General features: G+C 35.9%; 1 protein-coding gene across 1 annotated transcript; it reads left to right on the top strand.

The window, feature by feature from the left end:
- Positions 1-803: 803 nt before the first annotated feature.
- LOC113548445 lies at positions 804-18,431 on the top strand. Its single transcript, XM_026949325.1, has 4 exons — positions 804-1,145; positions 5,409-5,743; positions 14,822-15,100; positions 17,315-18,431. Exons 1-4 carry the CDS (start codon positions 854-856, stop codon positions 17,510-17,512), a joined length of 1,104 nt encoding a protein of 367 aa, XP_026805126.1. The 5' UTR covers positions 804-853; the 3' UTR covers positions 17,513-18,431.
- The last annotated feature ends 2,810 nt before the right edge of the window (positions 18,432-21,241 follow it).

Raw genomic sequence — 21,241 nt, 5'->3', positions numbered from 1 at the left:
GCGGCGGCGGCGGCGGTGGTGACAGGACAACTATAGCGAACGCGGGCGCCGGGCAGCGACAGAGCAGTATGTCATCGTTCGTTGACGTCACCGCGTGTCCGTCCGCGCTCTCCGCGGCGGCGGCGGCGTCGTCGTCGTCGTCGTCCGCGGGCGGAGGGGAGCGCGCAAAACGCGCCGCGCGCGAGTCTGTATGCGTATACGTCGGCGTGTGTGTGCGTGCGCGCGTCCTGAATGAATGAACCCCCGATCGCCTTGGGCCGGTCCTCCGGTCCGTTCAACAGGTCACCATTGGTCAACCGGTGGCCGGGTGGAAAACCCACGGTCGCGCGGGTGGGGGGCCCGGCGGGCCGCCCTTACGTTTGCCGCCGCCGCTTCTGCTGCCGTTGCCGCCGCTCGGTCCACCATCGAGACTTAAATGTCCACCGGAGTCAGGTGGCTATCTCAGTTGATCGTTTTCGGTCGACGGTGGTCATCCGCATAAATAATATATAATATTATATTATCATCGTCGTCATCGTCCCGTACGATAACACTGTACGCGAGTTTTCACACTACTTATTCGATATTATTATTATTTTTTTAATTCGAATCGTTCGCGTATCGTAATTTCGGCAACACACTTTTCAGTTCGTCCGATATAACGCACACACGCGCGCATTAACTTATTATTTGTTCTCCGATCGTTTTTTTTTTTTTTTTTTTTTTTTTAATATATATCTATAATTATTTTTGTTTATCGACGTTTGCGTGTATCGACACCGTTTACTCGCCGGCACAATAAAACGACGACCGACGTCTCTCTCGGTACGCAGTGTGACATAATAACACTAATATACGCATATATCATTATTATATGAACCGTAATCAGTTCGATTGGACGTACTTGATATTCTCGACGGAATACGTTTTTCGACCGTTTTTCGTTTTTGTTTTACACTTTGACTCGCCCTCCGACGACCTTATGGAGTCTTACGGAGGTGCCGGATGCGTCGACTGTTACCGAGAACACTGCAGGCGTTTGCTGCCTTCGGTGCCGATCGCCGCGACCGCGCCAGACCGCCGGACGCCGTCACTACAGATGAACCACGGCCAAACCGCCCCTAGGAGATTCGATTTCGCCCGCCGTTCGTATCGGCTTTTTATCGGTGAGTCCCCGACAACGAGTCGTCATTATAATATTATTATACCCCACCGAATATGCCTCGAGTCCGATTTTTATACGTAGGCAGTGCAAATGTTAAAAAGTCGTTGCAGTGCCGTTCTGCTGAACCGTCACTGCGGCACGCTTTTCCCCGAATATAGAGAACGATATTACAATAAAATATAAATATAATCATAATGTTACTACGAATGATAATAATTTATTATATCGTTAAACATATAATAATATTATAATTTATCACACTTAACAATAATAATAATGAAAAAAATCCGACTGATCGCTCGAACCACGTTAGCGTTTTTTGTTATCATTTCTTTCGCGTGCAATGTTGTTTTGTCTGCAGCAGCCGTGCGATCGGCAAACGACACCGGTTGCATTTCGTCCGGAGCCGATCGAAAATTTACCTCACGCCGCATATTGATGACGTTGACGACGACGACAATCGTATAACACACTCTTTAAATTAAGTTTTTTTTTTCATTAATCTCTTGATTTGATTCCATTATTACCTCTCCGATCCTCATCACTGTTTACTTGCAGCGCACACGCTCTATTCTCGCCTCCGTTTCTTCGTTAATATTTCAAGTGTCTGAACTAATTGCGTCGTGATAAGACCAATTCGTTTTAAAAAAAAATAACAATAAATAGCCGTGGACTTTCGTCGGTGTCCCAATTATGAACTTACACACACGTTATTTATGCATCGTCGTTGTAAATCGCTGAAAGTACACGTATGCGACATAATATTAATCATCGACAGCCACCGCGTGCGACATTGCAACGCTCGACAGTAGTTGTTACGGTTTTCGATTATTTGTCATAAGTTATTGCGTGATCGTAATCGATCCATATGTATTTATATTATATATATATATATATATATTCAGCTGACATACTTTTACAACTCGATAAGCTTTGAGTACCGCGCCAAGTGATTTTCATTCGCGTTTCGGTTATTACATGTATAGGTGTTCCTATATATTACATAGAAATAAAATGACGTGTGCGCACTAATTATCTTAATGGAAAACAAATGAAAATAAAACAAATCACGGCCGGCCGATAACATGTATAGTTGTCGATTTATCGTGAATGTTTCCATAATGAACTATTAATAATTATGCACGAAAAATAATATATCGTACAATATGTGTACCTCACAGTACATTTTAGTCGTCGCTCGACGGCGCGCCGATGTCGTTGTGTCTTTCGTGATAGCGGTATATTGTGTAGTGCTGTCTGTGGCAATGACATGCCATGGTCACTAGTGCCTATAACATAAACTGGATTAGAGATTTAGACGAATTATTCAAGAAATATGATCGTTCGAATTGCTAATGGCCCAACGAATCCGACTGAATTCATTTATAGGTACGATTCAATATTTATTATTCAAAACGATATTTTAAAATTTTAACTAACAATATAAGTAGAATTTATAAAAAAAAGTATTTTTTATATTATAATGAAAACAAAATATGTTTTGTATTTGAAGAATAAATTAATTTTTTTGAGCATGTTTTATTTGTTTCCATTATGTTATTTACACGTTTATTACTGAATATAAAAATTAAAAACTGTTCTAACTATATATAGGTACATAAAAAATATTTACATTTTGTTTATACTTCTAGTAAATTAAAATTGTGGCGTAATTAAGACAATTATTTTAATTTAATTAATGCAATTATAAATGAGAATATGAGTTAATAATTTTAATATTTTAGGAATAATTATTATTTGAAATAGGCTGATTACTATATAATACATTTTTATCTCAATTAATTTTCAATTGATAACGTATAATGTATTTTTCGAAAACCTATGAGTATTCTTATAGGTATTATTTTATAATAATATTAGAAAAATTACTCACTATTATATTTCCATATATTCATATAAAATAAGCAGAATTTGCACTTTCAATTCAAACACAATAACATTATAACGCAAGATAATAAAAAAAAATAATCTTGGCCACTTAAAACAAAATTCTAAACTATGTAGGTTTTTTTTTGCCTTGGACTTTCACGGTGGTCAATAAATTTATGTTTTACAGACACCATCGGTGGTGTAATACGATCGGTTAATCAAATGGCATCTAATAAGGTGGGTCATTTTCGACAACAATAACAAAACAGTTGCTGTGTTTAAACAATAATATAGCGTGTATAATGTATATATTATTGTATATTATATTAGTAGTAAATACTCGATGATATACAACGATGATAATACAATATACGATTACGGAGTAGGTAGATATATTATATCGGAAAAAATATTTACCGCGAGCACTATTTTCTATACAACGCGATAATATATCTACCTACTTTAAAACGGTGTTTCTTTAAGAGGATAATAATTAACAATTATATAATTTTTTTTCCTCCGATTCACATATACGCACACATACAATTATAATACATATCATTTATATATATATACACATACAATAATAAGTACGATTGATGTCGTCGTAATAATGTACGAGATGAGATGAACAGCGGCTCCGACAAATAGGTACATACGTATAGCACATATATACCTATATAATATGTATACTTATCGAAGACCTATAATAATTCCCATCGCATCACCTGCAGTGGCAGTGATCGGGCAAACGGGTTAGCAAAATCGCACGGGGTTTGAGATAAAAAAAAAAAAAAGAAAAAGAAAAAAAAAACGTTGTAAAATCGCCGGTTTGCCGTGAATTTTTCGCTAATTGCTCGGCGAGCTTTTCGAAAGAAAAAAACCGCCGTCGCGTCTATGTTATACTAAATGAAATGAAATGAAAAAAAAAAATAATAATAAATAATCGATGCGAAAAAAAAATCTACCTGCAACTACAATATACCTATATCACTACAACTACTCCTCCACCTCGTCCTCGTCTTCCTCGTTCGTCCTCCTCGTCCTTCTCTCGTAGTCCTCTTTTACTCGTCTTCGTCTCCGTCGTCCCTCTTGCAGTATATATACCTATACTCGACCGTCGCGGCCAAAGACGTCGTCGTCGTCGTCGTCGCGCGCGCGCTCGCGCTCTCAAACCATCGCGCGCGTGTGTGGTCCCCGCGCGACAACAATACCACACGCAAACCACCGACCGGCCGGACGATAATAATTAGCCAGTAATGTGCGCTGCGTGTGTGAGAGATCTGTTGCCGCTGCTCGGACGTTGCGACGACGGCCACGTATGGACCACGACGTCGTCGGTCGGCTCGGAGACAGCCCGGCGGGCACGGCGACGGTGGTTTCTTTCCCGCCGCCGCCACCCTGGCCCGTAGCATATAGATGACAGTAATCTGCAGCGCGCGCACATATAGTACACGGTACGCGTATGACTAATTGGGGGTGCCAGACCGATGTACAATAATTACGCAATATACGCGTATAAATCGTGTGCGTGTATGTACCTGTCCCGATGCGTGTCGGACTGTATGTATATATAAGAGCAATATCGACAATAGATTCTATACGGCCGACATACACGTGTGTAGTGATTCACCCACGAGTGTAAAATATGATCACCCCTTTTTACTTCGTCAATAACGTTGCAGTTTATAAATATCCGATTTTTGGAACATTTAAATAAACCTATATACTTACCGAATTGAAAACCGCACGTTTTCTATAATACTTAACTCCTTATAGTAGACGTAAATTTCTGTATAATACATAGGTACAAACTCTTATGGCTAAGGTGCGGGAGATTTGAAAATAGTTGTAATTAATTTATAATATTATTAAAAATGTCCAATACATACTAGATCTAATATTAATCTATTTTTATAGTTATGTAAAACGATTTTTAAGGATTATTATCTTCAGTACGAACATTTTAATAACTGAAAAACTATTTGTTAGAATCTAGAGTTAAAAGGAGGAGGGTACTCATTTGAATAAATTAAAAATCAAAGAAAAATAAACATGCTGGATGAATCACTATATAATATTAAAAAAAAAACAGGTATATGTTTAATATTGAGAGTTATATATCAATTATAATACATATTATGAAATTACCACGTTCATTTCGATAGTTTTTTTTTTTCCGGGCCATGAATTCGGTCTTTAAAAAATTCTTTCTCTCGTACCTACATCACTATTCAGTAATTAACTGCGGAGCACATAATATGATTATAAACTATGCGGATATATTGTTTTGTACACCCACACAATACAAAATTCACGTTTGATTAAAATTTAATTCGTTATATTTATTTATTTAATATTTTTTTTTTCGCAGCCGGTTCGTTCGTCATCGGACTGATCTTAGTGCCCTGCGCCATGTCCGCGCCTACCAAATCGTCAAAGTCTCCGTCACCAACGCCGCCACGCCCGATCATCGCGACCAGCACGCCATTCTGGCACAACCCGTGCGGCACGCTTCTGACGTACGACGGTAGCGGCGGCGGCGCCACCGGTGGCATGATAAGCAGCGCCGTCGGCCACGACATTATGATGATGGAATCGGAATCGGAATCGGATTCGGCGATGCGGCGCGAAGAGGACATCATCCACGGCATCGTCGTGGCTGCCGGTCAGGCCCTAACGCACGCCGAACAGTTCACCGGTGCTTTCGTAAGTACCCCATTGTATTATTATGACACCTTTAAAACGATATATCAATACGATTTAGTCGGCGATTGGTAGGAAAAAAAATTAAATAACCAATATAAATTGTATCAACGACAGTTATATATTTTATACTTATAATATGAATGAATTCCGTTGAATTGTGTCCACGACGAGAGTCAATGGTAATACGTCCTACAATATTATTATGCTTTTATGTTATACCACATAAAGTTTAGTTTACGTTTAACCGCGGAATTTTAAACAGAATACAATCACTGTACGTACTGCAGGCATTATTAAATTCGCTTCGAGAAATGTCGCGAAGGGCTGTAGCTACTAAATAATTTATTAACGTGTGGCATCACTATAAATTATAACAATATGATATTGTTGTGTATCGCATAGGTAGAGGTGTACTATACGCTAATACATTATAATAATAACATAATATTAATGTAATTCACCGGCGGCACACGCGGCGGCGATGACAACGTGTTCGTGTGGCGCCGCCGCACGTGCGTTTCGTGCGCGCGCGCGCGTGTGTCCGACCGCACCGCTGCAGAGGGGGTCGCGCGTCGGCGACGGTCGAGATGAATGAAATACGCGCGGCGGCGGCGGCAACGAGAGAGAATCATCATCATCGGCGGCCGATTAGAAACGGTCGTCAACGCCGCCGCCACTCGGGTGTTTGGGAGGTCGTATATTTTCAGGGGCGGTACCGTAAAATACGTCCGTTAAAAACTAGTTACATTGTTGTCGCATGTGCGAACAAACCGCACGCAGACGGAAATGCCGACCGGACGGATATATAAAAACATAAAATATTAAAATATTATAATATACATAAATGACGTGTAGGTACACGAGTGTATTGAGTGTAATGTGTATTACGAATTCGATGACCTGGACAGGTGTATACAGTTAATAATAGGACCGTGTGTGTGCGTATGAGTGTGTGCGTGCCGCGAATCGTCTACGATATTTTTGTGGTTATACTTACGTTTAAGTCACCGCAAACACCGCGCGCAGTACGATCACGTGATTATAATAACATACCTACGTATTATAGATATACATGATCGTGAAGCAGTGCCGCTGTGTGTGTCATCGGTAAAACCTGCGGAGAAGAAAACTGTCGTCGTATCGGAATTTTCCTAAAAGAATATGCTTCTTTAACATTAACTTGTTCGCAATTTTAAATAATCGTAAACGCTTTTTTATTGATATTGATTAACTAAATTAAAAAAATAAATGTAAGTGCGTAATATGCGGTATCTAACTTCTTAAGTGCTTGCATAGTTGCAGATCTAGTGTTGTTTTAGGGCTATAAGGCGTTTTGTATTTTTTCAAACTTTCAAACGACACGTAGCGCTGCACCGCGACGTCAAGTTCCCACGGTCTGCACGCGATAATATGCGCCGCCGTGTATATACGACAATGTGTGTAAACACGAGTCGTCGGCGGCGACTTCGAAAAATACATTAGTTCGCACCTAAATTATTGTTTCCGTCGTACACGTATGTGTGTGTGTGTGTGTGTGTGTGTGTGTGTGTCGATGAGCCGCGGAATAAACATTGTATAAACAGTATTTATATACACGATATTATATACATTTTATTATATTGTTATATATCGTACGAGAAATTATCGGGAAAACGCTAGCGGGACGAAATGCGTCGGTGGCACAGCTGCGCGGCGGCGGTAGAATACTATTGACGTACGTACACGGCGGCGGTTACGGAAACGTATCGGTTTTCCGTTGCGAAAACTACCGATCGCCGAGTTCATAACTAACACGAGTAACAATATATAAATATAAAAAAAATACATTAATCGTCAGCGTACGTGTTATATTATTATGACGATGATGTACCTCTGTATACCTATACAAAACGATTTATTTATTCCGTCAATCGTGGCGTACAGCGTTTGTCGTTATTTTTCCTCGAAGTGCAATGTGAAATTACGACATCACCGCTGCCGGAACGTGCGTGGTTTTTATGCCGCCTACGCCGTCGACGCCGCTGCTGCTGCTGCTGCTGCTGCTGAGTGAGCGTATTATACAACTGGTGAAGCGATCGAACAAAACAATATCATAATAACAATATAATTATTACAACCCTTTCGCGTCTGATTTTATTTATTATTGTTGTACGCAAACACGGGGAGTGACAAAAATCTCAAACGCGCGCGCGTGTACAAAACGTGTAAACAATACAACCGTGTTTACGATAAAATTAAAATTAAAATGCGTTCGGTTAACCTACATAAACACGGATCCGTCAACAATAACAAATAATAAAATAGTATTATATGATTCTCAATTTCCCAAATGATAAATTGATATTATAACACCTACGGCACAATATAAATTACGTAATGCGAACTCCGATTGAAATTCAACGGTTAACTAACTTTATCGTATATATTCGAATACAAATAACAATAATAATAATATTTTTCTTTTCGCTACGCTCTAATATACCTATACGATTTTGAAACATTTGTTACGTGACGTAACTCAAGTACTACAAATGACAGGACTTTATCAAGTGGACATTTTTTTTATTCTGATGAGATTTCGGATGATGAAAAAAAATGTATACTAATTTCGTACATTATTGTTGAATCATTTTATTTTTTACTGGTGTATAAACGCTTATGTGTAAAAACTGCCGATATTTATTCCTCCTCGAGTTGACCGTATTTTTAATTTAGAGATCCTTGTTTTTAGGTCCGCGTGGAAAACAAACACTTTCTACACCGCTTATTGTTTAGAACGCGTTCGAATCAGACTAATACCTAATCGCAATCCCGTTCCGATGTTATCGCAATTCTAAATTTGTAATTGTTATAATTATAATAATTATTATTATATTTTATATGTGAACGCGCGTATTTTTCAAAATCTCAATCCGTTTATTTTCTAGATGACTCATTTTGTTTTTGATCCGTCGTAATACTAAACGCACAATAATAATACGACACGGTCGGAGAAAAAAAAATAAACAATAATTGTCGATCTCTTTTGGTCGTGTCATGTGTGTGTGGTGTATATAATAAACGATATTCGAAAATCGTCCGATAGTAATTTTTTTTTCCGAGCACATGCGCCACAATGTTCACGCGTGGGAGATCAAAAAATGGTCAACAGTCACACACACACACACACACACACATACACTGGGTTTGAAGAAAAAAAACGCCGTTTACGTAATTTTTATTCTTGCGCGTTATGTTCTCATTACACTGCCAGTCGTCGGCGGGACAACGAAAAAAAAAAATAATAATGATTATAAAAATAAAGACCGGGGTGAAATATAATATAATAATATTATAATATCACACACGAACCGATAACATGCAGACACCGAACGTACGGACAACACCTAGACGAATTTTTTCATTTTATTAAACCATTACTCGACAATGTTGTGACAACATATAACTATATTAAACGCGTATCAGAGATTAATATCCTATACTGACGGATCACCGAGAGAAAACAATATTGTACCTATATTTAATGGATATTATACCCATGAGGTGATTCTTACCATGAATGCGAGCCGCTTACGCGAAACGTGCTGAGAACAGAGTTCGAAATTCGAATAACATATTTTACTATAGCAATACGAAAAAATATCGTGGAGAGAAAACTACGATCTGCAATTAATTAGGACGGAGCTGGTGGTTGGTAATAATAATACACGGTGTCGATCGTGGGACGACTGCAGTAGTGCAGTGTAGAGGAAAGATACCTATATAATATGTATTTGTGCTTAATCGTTAATTGTGCGCTTGCAATTATTATTGTACATCGGACCTCACAAATCTTATCTGAAATGTTCTCACTCGCACTTGATAATATATAAATATTAAATATGTACATGAAAAAAAACTGTAAATATAAATCGTACACTCGAGTATAAAATATTGTTAGTATATACACGAAGTCTTGTAATATGTGAACGTTTGCTCAATTTATTGCAATATTCTGTATAATACGAACGCTTATGTATAGCATGGAACTATTCAAGTGTGTACGAAAATATTATTACTGTGTTCTTACTTGTCGCTGTACGTATCTTTCCGTGTCAAACTCTGTGTCTAATGTATATAAAATAAAACATCATTTGCAGAGGACAGCGTTTCCTAATATTGCGAATATCATATATTTAGACGGTACCGATATCATGCGTTATCATCGATTTAGATCACGCTATAACTGTCCCTTCTTATCAACACTATATATACCAATCAATACTATAATTAATTAACATTAAAATATTTTCAAAAATTAAACAATCATACTAAGTAAAGTGTTAAATAACCCGTTTGAAAACTTGTATAATTTAATAATATTTAAATGCATGACAAATCTGTGGCTATCACACACAATCATCAAGCAAAACGCGTAACTGTCTTATTACTGAACCTTAACATATTTTCATTCATTGATCAACGGTCAAAAAATTCATAATATTACCCCATAACTCATCCGAATTTATGGACAAGTGTTATTGTATGTTATGTTCTATTCAATTATCGCATAACCGTATAAAAAAATGAACATAATTCAATACCATAAAAATGATAAAATATAACTTTAAAGCGAATAAATATTTATGCAGATTATTTTGCACTTTAGGTCACGGCCCGTTCTGCTATGAAATATAATAATATAATAAACGGTAAAATAAAAATAGTCATGATCGCGGGCCGGCGAGACCGTCGAGGCGAGCGCGCGACCTCGTTCCCTCCCTCCCATCCATCCATCCATCCCTTCGTCGACCGTCATACCCTCCGCCGCGGAATCGCCGCGTGCAGAGTGGCGCCGGTGCACGCGATTGTCGGCCGCCGCAGACCGTCCGTCGCCGTCGGATGCATTTTCAGCGAAATCCTCGCGGGCCGTTTCTCATTCATCATATGCGCGGTCAGGCCCGCCATACGAATTATCATAACATATCATTATTATTATATTATATTGTTGTTGCGGTATTGTCATGTGTCGCCCGCACGGCGGATCGGGTGACGGCGTCGGCGGAAAAACAAACGCGTTTTCCGCGAAAACCGTCGTCGCGCGCGCGCACCGCATCGCGCATTGTAACACCGTCGCTATCGCTCGCCGCCGCCGGTTATCGCGCGCTCAGCTTTTCCGTACGACCGGACATGCGGTGGTCACAAAATATTATTATTATTATGGCGACGCGACATCCATAATAATATTATAACAATATATTATAATACACCGAGCGATAATGACGAATGCTGGTATAGGTATATAGGTACCGTGTTTCAAACGACGCCGCCGACTCGGTCCGACAATTTTTTTTTCTTTAAATGTTTTTCGCTCTTCGTTTCTCTATATAGACTAAGCAAACGTCGTAATCGTCCGCGACATTATTTGTTTTCATTTTTTTATTATTCCCTAGAAAATTGTACACCAAACTGCGTATCGGTTCGGCGCGGTGGCGGCGAGCTGAACTTTATTGATAGTGACGAGGATACGAACCTAAGAAAAATTTTGGGTTGTTGTTGCGTGCACCTGCTGCAGTTTTTAGTTGAATATTATAATATGTACGTTATTATTACTTGTTAGAAACACCTTATTGTAGCCAAATACCCTGCAGTTTTTGTGACGGTAAATATGCTTTCATTATTTCATCGCGTATTTCGTTGTTATCGATCGACTTGACTTACCTATATGAAATATTAAATTAATCACATAAATCAAAAGAAATATTGAAAATATGTATTTTTTTTACAATAAATAATATAATGATGACAAATCAATAGACACAAAAAGCCAAAGGGAGGACACATTATCCGCCCCCTTTCCTAGAGAGCACGCCCCTACATCGGATCATAGTGTGATATCATATTATATTAATATAATAGTAATAAATTAATATAACATATTGATGAACGACATAAATAGATCGACACCGATTCGTTCGATTATGTTTTGGATTTTTTCTCAAATGACAATATTCGCTATGTACAGTCATATAAATACATATTACATATGTATATTCATATATAATATATATATATGATATATTAAGTACATGTGTACGTGAATATTAAGATAAATATTGACGTTATTATATTACATTCGATTATAAAACGATAATAATATGACATAACGAGTTCTCGCCGTTTTGTTATTAAATTACTTTTTTTAGTATACATATACGTTAAACACACACACACGTCATATATATTATAGTATTATTTACACACCCGGCGAATGGCAGCTAAGTTTCTTTTATCGTTTTGATTTTGTTTTCAAAACTAAAATCACAATTATACTATATGGCGGATTAAGAAAAAACGCACGTCTTGTACATTTAATGTATTAGATATATATGTAATATGTACATGTATGATAATTATTGCGATTAAAACATATTATGCATTGACTCATGGTAGGTATGTGGTATACGTATATAATTGTGTAATAATTATTGTTTTTTCGTCTCAGTTACTACAATTTCAAGCGTATACTATTTTATACCGTCATTTATCGTCCATCTAAATAATTTCGTTTCTGTGTTGTTTATTGACAAATAACTCAAATCCACTCAGAAAATAAAATCTCTCAACGTGAAATAATACGCAACCTCGTTAATATATCATATTATATTATAATATGGCACCTATAATTGTTATTCCTAAACATCGTGGTATTGTATTATAAATTATAATGTTTGATTTTGTATTATTATAGTCTGTAGATGTTATTGATTTCCTTCCCTCGCACCAAATGGTCACAATGCATACTATTATTTTGTACTCTGTATATTATAAATCGTTGACACGACGATATTTTCGAATTAACGCTTCGAACAAAGTGTTTTAGTACATTGTCGGCCTACCGAATATTATCGTTATTATTGTTTTGGGGGTCACGTTTATAAAGAAGTTATCGGACGCGTCGAAAAAAATACTTACATTTATAATTTATTTATTGTACAAATTGACAAGTCATAAATTTCACGTAACGTACAGCTGATGAAGCGAAGGGAGAGAGTGTGCACAATGTAGTGATAAAAAATAAATAAATAAAAATCATATACCAACGTCCAATAACGCTCATCGATATCGATCAATCGATTATCATGGTCACTGCCAGGCGCCTGTTTCGAAAAAATTCTGAGTAATCGGAAAATAATTAATAAGATACCTATATCAACTTAATGCAAATTCTAACGGACCTTACATACGGTGCACATAATGCAATATTTAAACCACGAATATATTATTATTCGAATAAAAATCGTATAGTATAGTAATTCGTATAACGTATAATATAAGTTATATTACAATCAACTGCAGGGCACGCAGTATTATACGGAGGATAAAGGTGGGAGGGACGACATACCGACGAGTATTATTGTTTACAAATTTAAGCATTTAAAAAATGAATTTATAATAACAAAAAAAATCGATTTTTTTCTTAAAAATCAAAACCGGCGACGGACACGACGGCGACAACAACAATACAACTGTTACAAACCGTCAACTCATCACACTACACGATCCAGGGGCGGGTTGTTGGATTTTTTCCGACGCGATTACAACTGGCACGTATTGTGCGACCGATATACAATAATATACGACGCTGCCGTCAATGACATATATATTATAAACGATATTACTACCATATTGTTGTGTTACATTTTGTATCAATACCGGGTGATTCTTTTAGCGAAGGACGTTCATTATTTAAAAACAACATTTGAAGTTTTAAAACTATCGGTTTTACAATAATTTTAAGTCATTCTAAAACAAGTTTTTTTTTTTTAATAGAAATATTTATGCTATTCTCAAGTATTTTACTTTGTTTAATGACAACGTAATCAACGTACATTTTTTAATTCCTTATTCTAAAGCAGAATATTTTTCAATGTACTTTGACGTACATAAATCGAATTTTGGGCAGAAGTATGAATAATAAATACTTCAAAGAGTTTTTAAATAATTAATTTGGTGAAACTGTAGTACGACATTTTATTTTTATGTATCGAAATACACTGAAAAATATTCTGATTTGAAATATAAAAATAAAAATAAAAAATGTAAGTTGTCATTCAAATAGGAAAAAAACAGGTAACGATAAGCTAAATCGTTTTTTTTTATATTTATAGACTTGAGATTATGCAAATAAAGTTTTTACAAAAACTTCAATACTTTTAGAAATACTGCGGGTGTGTTGCATTGATCAACTATATAAAGGTAGAGGCACACGGGAAGTACCAAAAATAAAACGATACACGAACGGCAATACTCACGGCCTTATTTTTTTAATATGCGTTTAATAACATAATGTGGTGTTGCCCGCGGCAATAATAGGTAATAATAATAATAAGAATAATATATTATTATTGGCTGTGGACGTTTATGGGACTTTTCCTCGGTCACTTCGCAGGCCGTACCACGGTGTGCATACCTACGTCGTCGTAATCGCGGTGTACAAGCATGAAAAAAGTCAATTGACCACTCGTCGTATTGTTGTATTATATTATGTACACGAGAGTGAGTATATTATATGGTCGTCGTGCGGTCTCGTCGCCCGCCGCTCGTGTTCTTTAATCTTGGACGACCGGCCGCGCCGACCAACGGTCATCGTCGTCGATGTCGTTGTATTATTAATTATATTCTTTGCACACACACACGCGAGCGCAATCGCTATAATATGTTCGCGCAAACCGCAAATAAAGGTAAAACAAAAAAAAATATAAAATAAAATGTATGCTGCAACGACCGATAACATATAGATATATATATATATATACAGCGGTCGTAGAGAGCGAAACAATTCGACAGAGTTTTACGCACACCACGCCAGTACATAATTTATATATATATATTTATATATTGTCATATAAACCCGTCCGTTTACGAAAGAAAAAAAAAGTTTAGTACTGGACACTCTCCTCTCCCTGCGCGTGTCGTTGTCGTCGTCTATACCTATATATAATAATATGTGTGTAATAAAACGTATAGTAAATATATATCATTATTATTATTATTATACGCTGACCGAGGTGATTTTTTTTATTCTGTTCCGCGCAGGTGGTCGAAACGTTTCACGTCGACGTCAAGAAAAACCACGAACACTGGAAAGGCATCACGCTCGATTGGCTAGAGATGGCCAAGTACATGCCCAAAGCGCTGGACGTGCCGCTCAGCAAGTCCTATCTGGCCACTCTGACGTTCAGGGATGTGCTGCACGCCGTGTACGTCGGCATGCAAAACCTGGCCGTGGGCCTGGAACAAGTGGCATGGGACCAAGACCGGGAGATGCTCCCATACGCCAAATACTTCAATGAGACCACTTTGAAACTGAGAACTGTAAGTATTTATTTTCTACGGATCGTATACATTATGTTAACAGAGAGTTATTCATCGAATAGTTTTTAAAATTTTAAATTTTAAAAACCTATTTAAAATCGTGTACGTTTAAAAATTCCAAAAATAAAATTTTTAATAAATTCTTTATTTAATTTTGAAAAAAATGGGGTAAAGCATCGTTGTTGAATCGCCCTGTACAAAGTCACACTCCGTTATCTCTCTAAAGTCCCCGCTTACCTATGTACTACTCATATTTAGTATATAAGTATAGTAGCGTTGGAAACAGTTTCGTCAAAGAATACGCATTCGATAGATTTGCTAAAAATAAAACATTTTTTCTTGTCCATTATTATGTAGATACATAATAATATTAATAAAATATACATCACGTGTGATCGCTCGCACGTATACCAGCCTAAACACAGTACGTGATTTTTTTTTTTTGCACAGTCGAAAATAAATTTAATAATATTACATTATCTGGTCTTTGTTGCTCTTATATTACATTATTATAATAACGTGATTTTTACGACGCACCATAATGATAATACATAATATATGGCCAATCGATATTAGTACGATATTATATGAAAATAATTTAAACGTTAGTAAAATAGTAATGATTACCTCCTAGTCATAATAATGTTCCTACCGCGCTACTGGAACCACCGTATAAAAAACCGCTATAAATGTAAACTGAAGTATACCTATTATTAATTTGATAGTTACACCGACGAAATAATATTAGTATGCGATGTGCGAAACTAAAAAAAATATATATATTAATAGTTGTCCTCCACATTTCACTCTACCTATATGTATACATAAACCTAACATGTTGCATTATTATTATTATAATACGTTTAGCCGATTAAATAACACACGTGTGTGTATATATATTGTAATAAATAAATCGTTTAAATACGCGTGATCACGATGTAGATTCGAAACCATTAGAGGTCGTATATATACGAATTATTGTCAGTTTATAGTTTTATGCTATTACATAAATTTACATAGGTTTATAAACACCAACCACGAAAAAATGTAATCACCTACCTATTATATTATACATAGTTATGTTTTAATCGATTAAAATATAATTTGTGGGTCTATGTGTAGAATATTATTATATCGTACTGGATGAGCGGTGTGGGCCGTAAGACGCGCGGACGGAGGATAGACGAATACGCTGTTAACCACCCCTGTAGATGATGTTTGAATTAAAATATTCACGCATTGTTGATAACATATAATTTCAAAATACCTATATATCGCGTGTCGTATACCGTCGAAATTGCCCCGGGCGCCTTTACCGAGGTTTGCCAAATCTCATGATATCTTTGGCGTTTTAAGTCAGCTGTTCTAGAATATGTTACAATTAATAATGGTTTTAAATAATACGCACGGCGCATTATTATTTCGATAAACCTTATAATATTCGACGCACAAATACCAGCTGCAGACGGAAAAACAAAACAAATTATACCGTTTAATTTCACACATCTCGCCAAAAAGTTCACTCACTGGCAATTGCGTGCATTAAAGTCCGTAGTTTTCGTATTTATGGTTTAAACTGAGACTTGGGTCACACTGGTTCTACATTTTTAATACATTTAAAAAATATATAATTATTGTTTTTAAAATTGTATTTGTAACTTCGCCCGATAATCAATACGGTTAAAGTCTTACAACCACAAACGCAAAATTCCATGGTCGACGATGATCATAATAATAATAAATAATATTACGATACGCGTGGCGTCATATTCGAGTGCTCCGGCCGTCTTCATATTATTATGGTATACATAAATCGTAGTCAATTATATAGTATTAATAATACATAGGACTAAGATTTTGTTGCAAAATAGGTCGTTAAAAACATTTGTTTAATTAAAACTTATAAATACAAAAAAATTTGTTTCCCTCTTCAAAAATCAAAACAGTCACTGATAACACTATATAATAACCCGTGTTCTTTTTATAAACCATTCGTAATCTCGCAATATCAATTGGAACGATACGAAACGAATTTTTATAAATATTACCTTTTTATCACAGTCTCGGCAAAAAAATCATTTGTTACGTAACACCAACCTATTAATATATAATATAATGTGTGTTACCTCTACGTGCATGACAATGATTTTTTCGTCGTCATCTATATCTATCTGCACACTAAAACGGTTTCGTTTGGATTTGTTTTTCTTGCAGATCTTGTGCGAGGTGTCGATGGCAATTTACGACATCAACGAAACGCCGGAACCGTACGTGTCCAGGGACATCATGCCGATGGAGTCGAGGATTTCGCGTGACAACCAGTCGCTCAGGGACTGGCTTATACTGCGCGAGTACATGACCAGCCTCCAGTACTTGATCGAGGCTTTCGGATACCTGAAGTCAAAGAGATAATAGACGCGTTCCGATCGCCGCCGTTGCCACAGCCTCTGTCCGCATAATCCATCATCACCGCTGATATATATTATTATTATTATTATTAACTATTATTGTGATAAATATTCGTCGTCGCCACTCGTTTTATTTTCCGCACACGTCACTTATTATTATAACATATTATATTATATATTATTATCATTATTGTTACTATAATACGACTTTACGGACACGAACGCCGCGCGTTTACGTTTAGTTAATTGCGTAGTATGTAATTATAATATTTAAATTGTGCTTAAATGTTTAATATTATCGAACGCAAATCATTCATCCCTCTCTCTACCTCCAGACCCCTCGACTCATCCACCGCCACCGATCCCACCTCCACGCCATCACCTCGTCCCAGTTGTTATAGTAAGTGTAGGTAAATCATTTTAAGTCATTATTTGTATAATGATTGTGATTTATTCGATTTGTTTCCAAACGACTCGCGCACTAGCGTACAAACGTATTATTATAATATTATCTACGTACGTATATTATCTATATTATTATAATGTATACTATCTATAGTTAGATATATATTTTATTATTTTTTAGTGTTAGCAATTTTTTATTTACTGAATTATTTATTTTATTTATTTGGTACCTACGCGTATCCAGACTGTTATTTACACGTTGTATAAATGTTTATGAATTGTTTTTACGACGACCTATAATTGTATCCAACATGTGTCTAGTTTGTTAAATTCATTGTAGTTATTATTATTATTATTATTATTATTATTTTTATCATTATCATTATCATCATTTTCATTATTATTGTAGTGTTGAATGCGCTACGCGAGATCCGACGTTTTACCTCTTCAACTGTTGTCCCTCATGAATTTGAGATGTACGGAGATGTCCTCGTATTAATATAGTATATTATGCCTACTGTTTGTTCGAATTTTTTTTTGTAGGTATGTTACTTGATGTATTCGTTTAAGTATTGTCTGTGATATTTTATTGCCTATTTAGATTATTATTATTATTATTATTATTATTATTGAAAAGCATGAAAGCTTAAAAGGAAAAATCAGTATTGTTATGACAAATAAATCATTATTAATAAATATACATGTACGATATGTACTGTAAGAAAAAAAAACCTTAATCCGTTTGTTATTTTTTTGTTATATTTTTACCACAAATATCAACAAAAAAAAAATCAGGTAGTTCATCCTTGCAGTAAACAACACGTATGTTCCTACTTCTAACCTGTCTTGGTTTTTACGGATTTCTCAGCGTTGTTAGCGCTGCGGGACAACCGTTACCGACTACGGCGATAACGCGACTGAATACGATCGAAATTTTTTGCAACAGATGTACGAGAGCGCGGAAACTGTACATTTTCGAACAAATAAATAGCCGTAAACGACCCTCCCCCCCCATACGTGGTTAAAAATCATCAAAATAATATTATAAAATACGAATGATATGAAGTCGTCGTCACCGCGTATTAGTGTGTAAATCCACACGGTTGGTAAATACACGCATGTGTGTGTTATACATACGGTGATTCATCAAGGTAACACTTTACACGTTTATTTTAATTATTAATTACAAAATTAATAATTAACTTTATCGGAATAAATTCATGCCTATGACACTCACAAAGAATGTGGCTTTCTATTGGTAAACGAATTTTCAAAATCGGTTTACCCCAAAAAACGTCAAAAAACGACTTCTCTTTATGTAATAAGTTTAGATAGCATAATGTAGAACCGGGATATAGCGAGTTCGGGAGGTAAGAGGAGAATTCTCATTTGCATTTAACAGACGTTTGTATCACCGCGGAATGCTCCTATGAACAAGGTACAAAAAATCTAGACGGTTTAAAAATAGAGTATGGGCTTTAAGTAGGTGTAAAAGTTCCAAAAATCAGAAATTGAATTTAAAAAAATATATGAACGAGAATGATCGGAGAATCACCCTGTACGTTGTACACTGTTCTCAGACGTCAAGCCAGCAAATCGCCTCCGTGACGAATATTATCTTATTTTTTTTTTTCCCGGCACTAATTGTCTTACCGGACTGCTTGCAAATTGCCACTTAAGGATGACTCCGAGGGTGTATGGACGTGGAACGTCGCTATCATCGTTATTATTGTGGGTACGTGCAGCAGTGTGCAGTATAACACGCGCGCGGCAATAACAACGATATTATATGTGTAACGAGTCGTGGAAAGTATCGCGTGGCCGTGTACCCGTGCTGGCTGTGCTATATGCGTGCAAAATATCATTTTGTTGAGACGGTCTTCGAAGTGGCAGTAAAAAAATATAAGAATAAAAATATATAGGTATGTGTCAAAAAGAAGCCGCGGTCGACGATAACATACGTGACCGTGAAAACGGGATAAAACTCTCTCGTCCCGTTTCCATCTGGTCGAACTGCGGGCGACCGGAACGACCCTATGGGCGCGCGTGTGGTACACATTGTTGGACATTATTATTACAATTTCAATAGGTACCTATGCTCACAAAACGACAATAATAATAATAATAATAAATGACGTGTATCGCCATACGCGTGTTATTAGTGTCCGGGCGGTGTATAATGTAATATAGAGGCAACACTCGTGTTGTACTAATATTTATTTATTTATTGTTTACAAATTTGTTACGATAAAAACGAAACGATTAGATACAAAATAGATTTCCCGCCTTCACAGTTCTCACGTAAAACTTTTTGTGGATGAGCAGGGATCTCTCCGTGTGATATAAGATATAACCATATTTTTATAACAATTATATCAAATTTTGGTATAATAATCGAAATTTCACTTATAAGTTATAATACATTAAATTTTGTTAACTTCTACATTTAAAGAAAAGAATGAAGCAAATGATAATAATAGAAAAATACTAAAACATAATATTATCAAATTTTACTTAAAATGAAACTTAGTTTACTGAAATTTTTAAAATTATTCGTGTTTAATTTTAGCTTTTGGCAGAGGGAAGTTAAATTATTCGTACAACTCATTTGACTGAATATTTTCTTACACAATAAGGTAAATTGGCACATTTTTTTTTAAACCCAGTTTCATATAAATGATCATTTTAAAATTTAAATAACATAATTTTTATTTCTATTCAGATATGAAAATAGTTAGTATCAATAAAAATTACACCGTACATTTAACTTAAAAGCATCAAATATAATAAGAACAATGTTTGAGTGAAGTCAAACTAGCAATATAGGAACTGGGAACGGCCCGAAAACAATCAAATAACCTTGTAAGAAACGGAATGAAACTGAAATGTTACCAGAACCTATCTTATCGAAGCTGTGAAATTGAAACAGAAACAGATATTGCGAGGTAAATGGTCTTTTCGAACTCGTGAATGTGTTTAAGTAGTGTGAAAACAGTGCTTCTATTGTTGTTAGTCCTAAACGGGAAACAAAAAATGTTCCTTTTTGATTTTAATATGAAATTATATTTTGGAATTTTTTTACTACAAGTTGTCCACCATCGTGAAATTATCAATTTACGGGTGCATGATTTCAATTTAAATAATTAATAATAAAACAAAGTCGCATTTAGAAATATATTATAATATACCACTGAATACTGATAATATACATGATTACATAATATATGTGTATGAAAGTACATTTTACTATTATTTAAGAAATCACGTTTTATATTTATAATAAAATATATTAATACACATTTAAAAAAGTCATTCCGCAGATATTGGT

The sequence above is a fragment of the Rhopalosiphum maidis genome, chromosome 1, assembly GCF_003676215.2.
Source record: "Rhopalosiphum maidis isolate BTI-1 chromosome 1, ASM367621v3, whole genome shotgun sequence".
Classification (NCBI taxonomy): Eukaryota; Metazoa; Arthropoda; class Insecta; order Hemiptera; family Aphididae; genus Rhopalosiphum; species Rhopalosiphum maidis.
The sequence above is the reverse complement of the archived record's forward strand: the minus strand, read 5'-3'. Positions and strand labels throughout refer to the sequence as shown.